The sequence below is a fragment of the Chlorocebus sabaeus genome, chromosome 22 (genome assembly GCF_047675955.1).
Source record: "Chlorocebus sabaeus isolate Y175 chromosome 22, mChlSab1.0.hap1, whole genome shotgun sequence".
NCBI classification, from domain to species: domain Eukaryota; kingdom Metazoa; phylum Chordata; class Mammalia; order Primates; family Cercopithecidae; genus Chlorocebus; species Chlorocebus sabaeus.
The window spans coordinates 59588369-59600631 of NC_132925.1; the positions used below are offsets into that span (position 1 = coordinate 59588369).

General features: G+C 49.4%; 1 protein-coding gene across 1 annotated transcript; it reads right to left on the reverse strand.

The window, feature by feature from the left end:
• Positions 1-5531: 5531 nt before the first annotated feature.
• On the reverse strand, positions 5532-11484 carry BHLHE40 (basic helix-loop-helix family member e40). The gene is made up of 5 exons (XM_007985061.3): positions 10849-11484; positions 10616-10685; positions 10247-10354; positions 9221-9344; positions 5532-7900 (listed from the first exon to the last, which is right to left on the reverse strand). Exons 1-5 carry the CDS (start codon positions 10926-10928, stop codon positions 7044-7046), a joined length of 1239 nt encoding a protein of 412 aa, XP_007983252.1. The 5' UTR covers positions 10929-11484; the 3' UTR covers positions 5532-7043.
• Between the last annotated feature and the right edge of the window lie 779 nt (positions 11485-12263).

Below are 12263 nucleotides of genomic sequence, written 5' to 3' on the forward strand. Positions count from 1 at the left end.
TACCCATTTTATTCCCATTTTCTCCCTCCCTCATCCCTTGGCAACCATCCGTCTGTATTGTGTCTCTATGGATTTATTTATTCTGTATAGTTCATATGAGTGGAACCATATAACACGTGACTTTTTGCCAGGCTTCTTTCCCTTATCATAATGTTTTTGAGGTTCATCCATGTTGTAGCATTTACCAGTACTTGAATAATTTTTTTGCAGCTCTATAATACCTCATTGTATGTATATACCACAATTTGTTTATCCATTTAACTGTTGATTGACATTTAGGTTGTTTCCAACTTTTAACTCTTGTGAACAGTGCTATGAACATACGTGTCCATGTATTTGTTTGCATTCCTGTTTTCAATTCTTTTGGGTATATAACTCTTAGAAATGGCATTGGGTAATATGGTAATTCCATATTTAACTTTTTGAGGAACTGCCAAACTTTTTTCTATAGTGGTTTCATCATTTCACATTCCCACTGGCAATATACAAAAGCTTCAGACTTCTTCACATCCTCGACAACATTTGTTATTTTCCATTGTTTTGTTGTTATTATTATTAATATCATACCCATCCTAGTGGGTGTGAAGTGGTATCTCATTGTGGTTTTGATTTGCATTTCCCTGATGACTAATGACATTGAACATATTCTTATGCAGTTATTGGCCATCTGTATATCTTCTTTGGAGAAACATATATTGTTGTTTCTACTTTTGAATATGTTTTAAATTCTCCATAGTAAAAGAGATACAAAATATTAGATATTTTATTGAAAACTTTAAGAAACAGGTTTTTTTTTCCCCATCTGAGAAGAGAGTGGTTTTTCCCTCCTTTTTCCCCTGCTTGAATTCCCCTGAGACCCTTGCATAATTCCCACCCCCGCATCCCCATCCGTAATTCGGTTTCAAAAAAACATATTTGCTCTTCAAACAAATAAGCACAAGTTTCTTCCCTTTTGCCTCCTCAAAGGTGGGTGCAGGCGTGGGAGAACAGGGCCGGGACTTAGGGTGAGCAGAGGCTGGCTGCCCTACTTCCTTTGGTCCTAGCCTGAGGCTGGCCCCCCTACCCAGCAGCCTTGTGACACCCTCATGTCCCACCTCCACATTTTTGCCGAGAATCCCCAGGGAAGGGAGGGCCCCATCTATAGTGGAAGAAACCTTCTGGGCCCAAATCCAGCCACATCACAAGACTGGATGGCCCAGCCGCGAGACGAGCGTGTCAGTGGCTTCCATGGCCAATGGGAGAGGCTTCACCCGGCTCATGTTCTGCTGTGGTTGTCGGGCCAAACAGATGGCTGGGGATAAACAGGGGGTGGTGCTGGGGGGAGTGTGTGTTGGGGTGGCTTTGAATGGCCTCAGCCTCCCTCTGGATCCTAGGGAAAGAGGCAAGTAAGGTGAAGGCAGTGCCTGAGGAAGGGGCTGTCATTTGTGGCCTTCAAAACTTGTTTGTGATGTCTTTTCAGCAATAAAACTCTTGTTCAAACAAACTATTACAGAAGTAAGACAGAAAAAGGAAGCTGTTCCCGCCGATGAAGGGTGAGAAACCTGGAGCCTTCCCTCCCTGCCCGCCACGTGGCAGATACCTCAGGGAATGCTGGGTCTCAGGAGAACACGCGGGTCCCGTTAACACACAGTCTTCCTATGAAACCATGTGGGAACTCAACACGTGCTGTCTCCTCTCTAACCTGAGATCCTGGCCCCCTTCCACAAAGCGAGGCAGTCTCTTGTATACCCCGCACCGGCCAAGTACTGGGATGGTGGCCAAAGGGGAGAGACAGGCCAGGGTGTGGGTGGGCCAAAGAAATCTGAGAGGGACAGGAGCTGTGGTGGCCTGGTCTCTAAGCCTGCAGAGGCTCCCTTCCAAAGAGAGAGCTTGGAACTCAGTCTCTGCCCCCCTCCTTCTCTCCCTTCCTCCAGCAGAACTGCCCTGCCCCAGGTGGCTCATACCTTGCTAGTCCCCTAGGCTTATACCTTTCCTAACCTTAGGAGAGACATGAGTAAAGGAATCTCTCCCCTTCCCCACAGAATCCTTTTTGTTTGTTTGTTTGTTTGTTTGTTTGTTTTGAGACAGGATATCTCTGTCACCCTGGCTAGAGCACAGTGGCACAATCATGCTCACTGCAAGAGTGTTCCTTCCACCTCAGCCTCCCAAGTAGCTGGGACTACAGGCATGCACCACCACACCGGGCTAATTTTTGTATTTTTTGTAGAGATGGGATTTTGCCATGTTGCCCAGGTTGATCTCAAACTCCCAGTCTCAAGTGATCCTCCCACCTAGGCCTCCCAATGTGCTGGGATTACCGGCATGAGCCACCGTGCCTGGCCCACAATACTTTGATATAGTTTCTTCAAGCCCAGATTCTGGTTCTCAGCACAGTCAACCTATGGCATGCCTCCCCTGCCCCCCCATATTCCGTGATAGTCATGCTGGGTTAGTTTCTCTAACCAGAGGATGGGCCCATTCTTCGCTGTGGGATGGTGTGTGGGGACATTGGTAAGGAACAAATAAAGACTTGGACAAATAACTTTATTATGAGGTTGTTTATCTCATCCACAGGCTGAGCATGATGCTCAGTACCGATTCCGCAGGGCTGTTTGGAGGATTAAATGAGATAATGTGTATCAAAGCCCAACATCATAGGAGCTCCATGTAGAAGCAGTTCCATACCAGAAAATGGGATGGCTTTGTCCCTTACATGTTGTGTTACCTCAGATAAGGCATTTCCCCTCTTTGAACTCCAGTTTTCTCATCTGTAAAATGAGCATGTTTAAAAATTTTTTACTTAAAAAAAGAGGCATATTAATATCTACCCTTCACAGTTGCTGTAAGTAGAGGCAATTCACATGAAGTGGTTAATACCTGGCACAAAGAAAGTACTCAAAACAGGATAGTAATAATTGTAATTATTACTACTTTTACTACTATTAACTTAATTAGAAGGGCAGTGTGGTTTTATAGTTAAGCAAACTTCGCAGCCAAATTTCCTAGGTTTAAATTACAATTCATCACTGGAGCTGTGTCACTTTAAGCAAATTACTTAACCTCTCTGTGCCTACAGTTCATTAACTATATACTAATTTACCTATCTCATGGACTTGCTGTGATAATTAAGTTATTGTATGTAGAGCACTTTGCAGAGTGCCTGGCAAATAGTAAATGCCACAAACACATTTGCTGTAATTTTTATTAGTAATAAATATCCATATTTGTATTATTATAGTCATTAACAACTCGACTCTGTGAAAGCCTTCTCCTTGGATCCAATTAGGAGATCTACAGACCAACAGATCCACCATCCTACAAAACGTTTAGCCCCCTCAGAAGCTGTGTGACCTTGGGCTAGTTACTTCTCCTCTCTGAGCCTGCTTTTATTTATCTACAAAATATGAATTGTAATAGTACCCATAATGATACTTCTAGGTTGTTTGACGTGCATTAGTGAGCGATGACCCGTGGGAAGTTTCTAGCTTCTAGTTAATTAAGCCCTGGTCCCCGTGCTCTGCCTAAATCCAGCTCCCTACCCCACCCCGCCCTCCCTCCCACCCCTGACGGGGAGCGCTCGAATTCCCTCCTGCTGGGCGCGAGGGAGGGGGGGCGTCCTGCGCCCGCTGCCAGGCCCTATTTCTGGGGGCCGAGCGATCCCGAGGCCTTGCCAAGCTTCCCCGGGGATCAGGTTTCTGCTGACGCGGTGCCAGGCACGTCTGCTTCCAGGAACCGGCAGCCGCTTTTAGCCGCGGGCCGCACATGAAAGGGCTGCAGTCGGAAACGTGACGTTGTGTCAACAGGCGAGGCAGGTCAGCGCTGGGTGAGACCATCCCAGCAGGCCCGGCGGATCACGCCCTGTCTGAAGGCGGCCAGATCTCCAGCCTCCGCTCCCCTGCCTCCTGCCACCTCTTCTTGGCCCCGGAGCCAGCGCTTCGCCCCCTGAAACTCACACACCCCGCTTTTTAAACAGAAGTCCTCTTTGTCCGCAGTGGGCATTAGGCTGGGGTGCACGCCCCTCCCCCGCACCTCCCTCTGAGCGCACTTGGATGCCGCTAAAACTGGGCTAGAAGAAAGGTTAAGGGCGAACTGGAAGCAGAAAATGAAGTGGAGGGACAGCTGCAACTTTAGGGGCTATTTGACAGGGGCAGGTTCCCATAGGGGGATTCTGGGTTGACTGCGTGGAACCCTCAAATATTTTTTTTTAGTTCAGGTTGCTCCAACCACTTCCTCCTTTCCCCATAGCTACTCCTCCCGCAGTGGCCTAGGAAAAAGAGAGGGTCATGCAAAAAGAGTTTGGTCTTGATTTCAACCCCCGGCTGTATCACCAGGATAAGTTTGATTTGTTGGGGTTTTTCCAAAAAAGTCTAGCTAGAGAGGTCTGGCAACTCATGGAGCAATTGAGGTGTTTCACAGGCATGAGACCTGGAAGTCCAGGCGCTGAGCTGGGAGAAAGAGTGGCACACAGAATTTGCCATCTGCCTGCTACAGGACTTGTGAGAAGGGCTCGGAATTCTTATTTTATCTAGTCAAAAACAGGCGTGGAGAGGGAGGTGAGAGACCACCAGCTATCGATGCCAGGTTTCCAACTCCTGGTCCCGGCTCCTTGCACAACGGCCTGTGTGGCCTGGGGACAGTTATGTGCATTCCGTATGCATCTAGCACAAGCAGAAAATGCTCACTTTCACCTGCGGGCCCGTCAGGAGACAGGGAAGGTGACATGTGAAGCAGTCTCCATGGTCAGCTGGAGCCTCTGCCTGACTGAGAAATCCCTAGGGGCAGCTTCCCCGCTGTGCTCCAGACAACCAGGGGGTTCTGGCAGCTTTGGGAGCTGGAGCCCGTTGAGTCGCTGGCCATCAGGGAGTATCCCACAGGAATGTTGCAAATCAAGGCAAAGGAGAGAGGCAAAAATACACGACTGGGTCATTTCCCACCTTTCCCATGGAATTTTTTTTTTTTTTTCAATAAGAGCACTTGTCTAAGGAACACCCAATATTCATTCACGCACAAACACACCGGAGAGGAAGTCCAGGAAGGATGTAGAAAATAATTATGGAATGTTGCCTCCAGCAGGAATAAGACAGGATATGGCAAATCCATTAGACCTTCATAGATTTGAAAAAGCTAGACTGCTTTGGCAAAGAGGTGCTATCCCAGCATCAATTAGTATTGCATAATAATCCAGTAAATCTTTTCTCAATGTGCCTCTCCCTCCAGCAGGCTCCCCAGACACTGCAGCCCACGGTATCATACCTTGGTTTTCTGTCAAGTTCCAAGGACCACGATGAAAGCAGGCGGGGGAAAATATGCTTTTTACTTAACTCTGGAGAGGTAGAGGATGATCGTGTACCCCTGGCAAGGGTTAAAAAAAAAATTAAACCAATATTTACCTGCCAAGTTGACTAAGCTTATTCTGATTGAATACAAAGCACATGAAAAGCTGAATGAAATTACACTGAGATTAACTGGTATGCTTAAGCCAAGAAGGAAGGACATGGGAGTCAGCCATATCACACCAATTGAGTTATTTAAAAAAAATTCAGGAGACCATCTTTCTCTTCCACAGGAAAAGAATTATTTTATTAAGTATTTTAAAACAACTACTTAACATTTACTCATAGATAAAAATATTTACAATTTTACACCTTCAGGAAGGCTCCAAAATATAAACACTGTACCTCTCCCTAGAGAAAAAAAAAATTATTCTTCTCTTCAAAAACAGGAATACATTCATTTTTTTCTCACTGTGTGAATCAAGTAATTATACAAATAAACATCTGAAACATTTTCCTTTTTTAATATATTTATATAATATATATTTATAACAGCTTTACAAATAAAGGCAACGACTTAATACCGAAATAAAAACAGGAAAAGAAAAAGTTAAAACACGATCAGCAATCAGGCATAGTGCATTTTGAAAAGCTGCTGCGGGGCTAGCTGGACACATCGGGAAAACAAGTACTCTGGACCAAAAATAAAACTTCTTTGAAGGAGACAGAATCCTTTTTAGCAATAAGGACACTCCATATGCCGTTGGGCAAGAGGAATTAGCCTACAGAAAGGATCTGGCGGTGCCAAGGCTTGGTTAGGCCTTTGAGAAGCTAAGCTTGGTTAAAAGGAGTTTTAGGATGGAATTGAAAACTGAGTCTAGTTCTGTTTGAAGGCAGCAGTTTGTTACTCAGCTTTGTGCACTTTGGGGTGCTCGCTCGGGGTATCTGTGTCTCTCAGACCTTGGTTTGGATCCCTGAACAGTAAGTACTAATGGTGAGACCTAGAAACAGGTGCCAGAAGCCCAGGGAACTCCTCCCTCCCTCCCTCCTGGGCAGCTCAGCTTGTACAAGGGGGCCACTTTCAGTTCCTTAGTAAGCTAATCACTACGAAAGCCTGAGTAGGGAACTACATTCTCTTTATTCCTCCGAGGCAGGGGTGGGGAGCAGACCTGCAGAAACCTCCCCAAACCACTACCGTGCTATGCCAGTGCCTGCTACCTCACCATGTTAGCAGAAAGCTCGGTCTGACTGCTCTCTCCCCGTCGTCTGGTGAGTCACGTCGACAATAAAGGGAAAAGGGTGGGGTCCTAACAGCTGGTTGGGAGCTGAGCCCTGGAAAGCCCTCTTTTGAAAGTACCTTCTGCTCAAAGCCACAGACCCAGCTCCCAAACTGAAGAGTGACTCACAGACCAAGACTTTGAAGCTTTTGAAAATCCAGCTGATGTGTATCAAAGGGGGCTATTCTCTGGGTGGGGAAAAGCCCAGAAGTCTGCTACAATCCCCCCAAGTCTCCTGATGTCAAGCAATCCTTCGTGACTTCCCTATGCCAAAAGGAGCTTTAAAGTCCTAGACCAACAGGCAGGCACACATGTGCACGCACGCGCACATACACACATAAACACACACACACACACACACACACACACACACACACCCTGAATCTTCTCTCCATGCCTCAGATTATCTCAGTATACACAATGCAACAATCTTGCAGCATTCACAAAAACTTTTTTGTTGTTTTTTAGGAAGTAGCGAGGAAGGAAAGCAAAGCAGTAGGATCCCCTCGAGAGTTTAGTCTTTGGTTTCTAAGTTTAAAGGGGGGATCGGCTTCAGGGCTTGGAGCAAGACAGAAGAGTCGACGGAAGGATGAGCTGGCAAGGGAGAAGGGAGTCTCTGGGGCATGAGCAAGGGAGCCGAGATCTTGTCTGGGTTCATGAAGCTAGAGAGGGCTGCAGCAGAGGCGTTGAGGCCTGGGTATAGCACTGGCACTGAGGTGGGATACCAGCACTTCTCCAGCATGGGCAGGTAGGCAGTCGCTGAAGGTGGGATCAGGTAGAAGGGCAGGCAGAAAGGAGGCTGGTGTGGGTGTGGGCCCAGGAACGGGGAGCTGATCACGTCACTGCTAGTGAAATGGCCTTCATCATCCGAAAGCTGCATCCGGTTCTTTTTTGTCGGGGGTTCTTCGGATTCTTGCTTAATTGCGCTGATCCTTTCTCCCATGGTGAACCTGCGTCCGTGGTCGCTTTTGAAGCACGGCTGCTCACTGCGCAAGTCGCCCTTCTCTGATTCTCCTCCGTAGCCACTGTCTGTGTCCGTGTCGCTGCCACTCTGCTCCCCACTCGAGTGAGCGAAAGTCCGCTGGATGACTGGCACGCAGTTTTTCCCAGGACCTTCCGAGCCTTTGGCCGGAGAGCTGGGTTTTTCCTTGAAGTCCATCACTTTGGGAGCTGGGTCTGATGGCTTCCTGGAGGTACCACCCTGCAGCAGCTCTGAGACCACCCGGTGGAGGTGGGTGACAAGCTGCGAAGACTTCAGGTCCCGAGTGTTCTCGTGCTTGGCCAGGTACTGAAGCACCTCCCGGGCACAAGTCTGGAAACCTGAGCAGAACATCTCTTGACCTGTTTCAACATTTCTCCCTGACAGCTCACCTAGGGAAACAAAAATCCAAAGGAAAATGTTTCAGAAGGCCCTGTGGTGTACCTGGATACCTATACTCCAAAAAACCAGGTGCTTTCGTTTTTGTTAAAAAAAGAAATCGCATTTACTGATTTGTGTTCCTAACTCCAAAAGTAGTATGCTCAGAGAAGAATTACACTGAAAAGTATAAATAATTAAATTAAAATAATCCATATACTAACACTCAGATAAAATATGATTTTTAATGTTTGCATAATATCCTATCATGGAAATAGACCATAATTAATAGAGATGAGCTGTTTCCCCTCTTTTGGAATGTATAGGTGGTTTGTGAGTTTTCCATGTAAGTGAAGCAGCAAAGAACATTCTCATGTATTCATAAACCTGAGTCAATGCATACAACATTGCACCGTGGCAAAATGGGCAGAGGCCAGATAGTTATCAAATGAGGAAAAGAATGAAGAAACAATCACCACCTATAAGTAAACTTATTTTCAATGACTTGTAAAAGTTGCAGTCATGCTGTGATCTTTAATTAGGCTATTTCTATATCTTTTCCACATATTCTATCCATGATCCTCAAGACATTAGGTATGACCATCTTCCTATTTTTAATGAGGAAACTGGCAGAAGCATTTGCTGGGTTTTTGCCATTTTCATCATACGAGCCTTGGAGAGGAAGGCAGAGAATGAAATGAGGGAGTGGGTAGAATAATTCTCCCCAGTGAGTACAGTATTATTTGGAAGAAGTGAGACTAGAAGGTTAGGTGACTCCGATTATCTGGAAGTCTGTGGAAACGAATGATGAAACTTCAGTGGTTTCGCTAGATTGTGCAATTCACCAAGATACCTAGTGGCTATTCAGGGAACCACATGAAATGCAGGAAAAACTCCTGCTGTATCCTGCCAGGATCACACCACACACCAAGTGACAAGGAAGCAAAGAAACAGGAAAACACTGGGGCATACCCACGATTTCTTCTCCAATGAAAGAGGGCTAAGAAGACCAACTGTAAAACACCCACAAGGCAAATTATAGGTGCCTTGGCATTTTAAAAGAGAGTAGGGAAATCTCCCAGAACCCAGAGACTCTCAAGCTAAAATGCCACAGGAATATCTTATCATTTCACTAATACGTATTCATGCCAGGTGGCACACTGCCATTTCAAATGAAAAGTCTGACCTTTTAGGAAAGATAAAACTGCATCTCCCCCAATGAAGGTGCATAAGCAATTTGTTGCAGTAATGTTTATTCCATCAGATGTTGAGCCCACAGGCTCTCTATTTGTGCTCAAACTCTTAAAGAGAGGAGAGCCAGAATCAGCACTCACCAGCTTGTAAACCGCTCTGCAGGGCAATGATTTTCTGCTGCTGCTGATCAATTAGGTTTGTTAGTGCTTTCACATGCTTCAAGGTAAGTTCAAGAACCACTGCTTTTTCCAAGTGACCCAAAGTCTAGAAAGAAAAGAGCCTTAGTCAGCGGTGAGGTCAGAGAAGTCCCACCTTTGGGACATTTCTTAGCAAAGAGAAATGTCTCTAAAAGAAAAAAAAAAAGTGGATAGTCTTTCTTCGTTAGCTGTTCTAACACACATATATATAAAATATATATGATTAAATAATTTTAAAAAGGGTGCCATCTATCTTTGGAGGCATTTTGGAAGCTGCAACTACCTCAGGAAAATGCTTGGACAGATAAATTTCTCCAGCAGCCTCTGCTGACCTTAACTCAGGGGAATCCAGAGATAACATTTTTCTGCAGGGGTGTCAACTCAGAGAGGGACCTCTATTATGTCTGGCAGCCAATAGGCTTTCCCTACTTCTTTCCTTACACCCTTTCAGAACTTCCAGCTCATTCAGGCTTTTTTGTTCCTCCCGAAATACTTTTTTTTTTTTTTTTCCATTTCCCCAACCAAAGGCTGCCAAGTAGCTGAGGGCTACTGTCCAGAAAGGACAGGCCGTAAAAATCACACACCAAAGCAAGTCCCCTTATTTAACAACAAAAAAAAATGTGGGGGGAGTGGTGGAGGGAAAGGGGTAAATGTGTGTGGTGCTTGGCGTGTTCCTTTAAGTTAGAAAAACTAGGGAATCCTGAAAATCACCAGAAGTTAAACTCTTGAAAAGGAAGGCCAATTGGTGTTGGAGCCAACTTGGAGAGGTCCAAGCGGTTCTCGCCTCATTTGCATGAGTCAGCCAGAAAACGCCAGGACTGTGGAGGAGGACCCCACCACAGAGCCACCCGCCAGCTCTGATCCGCCCGTCTGGTCTGCAGTTCCCCGCGGAACCTGCAGGCGGCGAGTGACCCCCGCCCGCCCTCTGGGCAAAGGACTGGGTTGGAAAGGGGCCAGCTTCTCACTTACTGTAAGTTTGAGATGTTCTGGTAGGAGATCCTTCAGCTGGGCGATGCACTCGTTAATCCGGTCACGTCTCTTTTTCTCGATGAGCCGGTGCGGCAATTTGTAGGTCTCCTGCAAGACGCACGGGGAGGCGGTGGGCGCTTGGGGAAGGAGATGAGAAGCCTATCCTCCCAGCCCCGCAGCACGAGTCCGGCAGAGGAGCAGAATAGCACCCAGAACCATCATCTGCCCTTTCTTTTCCAAGTCACTCAGAAGAGACACCGAGCCCACACCCTGCATCCCCTCGCCAACCTCAAAGCGAGAAAACTTTTCTTGGAAACTCAGCGCGCGCGAGGGGCTGAGCGCAGGGTCCCCAGGGGTGCACTTGCTTACCTTGCTGTCCTCGCTCCGCTTTATTCCCCGTCTTGACTTGTACACTTGGTACATGTGGGCAAAATCCATCCTGCAGGAAGAGAGACCAGGAAGGGTCGTGACTGCTTGCGCACGGCTGCAGGCGTTCTGCCGGGCAAGAACCCCCTGGTGCGCCCGGAGCTGCTCCAAGTTGAGAGTGGCGCATAACATGGGGCTGGAGTTGAGGCTTGAAGGGCCAAGGAGTGCCAACTTACCCTGGTAGGTCTCCGTGCTCCAGTCCCGGTGCTTTGGGCAGGCAGGCGGGGGGTGGTTGCGCGCTGGGGATCCGCTCCATGGTGCGGCGAGCCGGGGCCACTGCGCGCTCCTGTCTGCACTAGCGGAGCGTCTGGATGAGGACTGTCCTGGAGCGGGCTTCGGGGGTCTCTCCGCAGATGTTCCTCTGAGTCTGAGCTCTTTGAAATCCCCTGGGCTGCTGGAATCTTCGGCTTTGAGATGCAGCTTCAGTTGGGGGCGTGCATGGCCCGGTGTCCCCGCGGCCTCTGGCTCCGACTCAGCGCACAGACTGGCGGTGTGTGCTCCCTGCGCGGTCTGCGCCGTGCGAGCCAAGTGAATGAGAAGTGGGGCGGGCGGGGAGGCGGGAGGGAGCGGGTGGGGGGGGGCGGTTAGGGCGGAGTGGGGGGGTGGGGGGACAAGCCGAGGAGTAATGGAGAGGCTGCGGGCTGGGTTAAATGGGAGCGAGTGGGTGGGTTGGAGCTACGTGTTCTACCCTGTGACTCCAGGCACGTCTGGCCACTGCCGGGGAGGGAAGGAGCGACCTGCCCGCCCTCCCCCGGCTTCATCACATGAGTCTCACGTGTTGGACAACGCTCCGGCGGCTGCTAGGGAGCCCCCACCCCCAGCCCCGGCCCCCAGGTGTCTGCGGCTGCGGCCGCCTTTCCCCGAAGAGGGGGTGGCAGCGCAACGTGGGTCCTGCCCAGTTGGGTGGGGGGCACGGAAGCTGGAAGGGACGGGGGTGCTGGGGGAGGGGGAGAGTTGGTAACGTGGGCGAACCTGCCCCAGGGAAATGAAGTAAGTTCCCGTCTCCTGGGAGGGAACGGGGGAGGACGGATCCGCCCGCGTCTGACTCAAGCCGGGAGAGGAATATCCCCTTGCTAGCTCCAGCCCAGCCCTCTTCCTCCTCCCCCGCCCGGCCCGCTTGGAGGAACCGGCGCGCAGCGGAGGGAGTCGCCCGGCCCCCCAGCCTTCCCCAGAGGCTGGGGTTTCTTTCCGTCCTGGCTTCCCTGCCCCCACTGCTCACCCTCGCGTCCAGGAATTGCCCGCCTTGGGGAGGGACCGAGGGGCGGGGCGGATGTCACCCCATGGGAAGCGGGCAGACAGCCAAGCGCAGGGGCAGCTGAGGCTGCCGCCGAGCACGCCGCGCGCACCTGACCGTGGAGGGTGTGAGCCGAGGGCCCCTTGCTCCCCAGGAGCTCCGCTCCTGGGCACAGCCTGCGGGCGGGCGGGCACCTGGTTGCGCAGCCCCCTGGGTGCCCCAGTGTCACCCCCTTCCTCCCGGCCAGTCAAGCACAGAAAGATACCGGGCGCGGTGCCCGGTGTTCCCTCCCTCCCCTGCCCCCTCCAGAGCAGAGGCGCCCGGGTCGCCTCCCCTCCGGCTGCAGCGTTACACAAC

Excerpts from the sequence above, each read along its gene's own strand:
- BHLHE40 (XM_007985061.3), bottom strand. The coding sequence starts at position 10,928 with ATGGAGCGGATCCCCAGCGCGCAACCACCCCCCGCCTGCCTGCCCAAA. Across the intron at positions 10,355-10,615 it reads AGCGGAGCGAGGACAGCAAG|GAGACCTACAAATTGCCGCA; the intron begins GTAAGCAAGTGC and ends TGCGTCTTGCAG. Across the intron at positions 9,345-10,246 it reads CAGAACATCTCAAACTTACA|ACTTTGGGTCACTTGGAAAA; the intron begins GTAAGTGAGAAG and ends TTTTCTTTCTAG.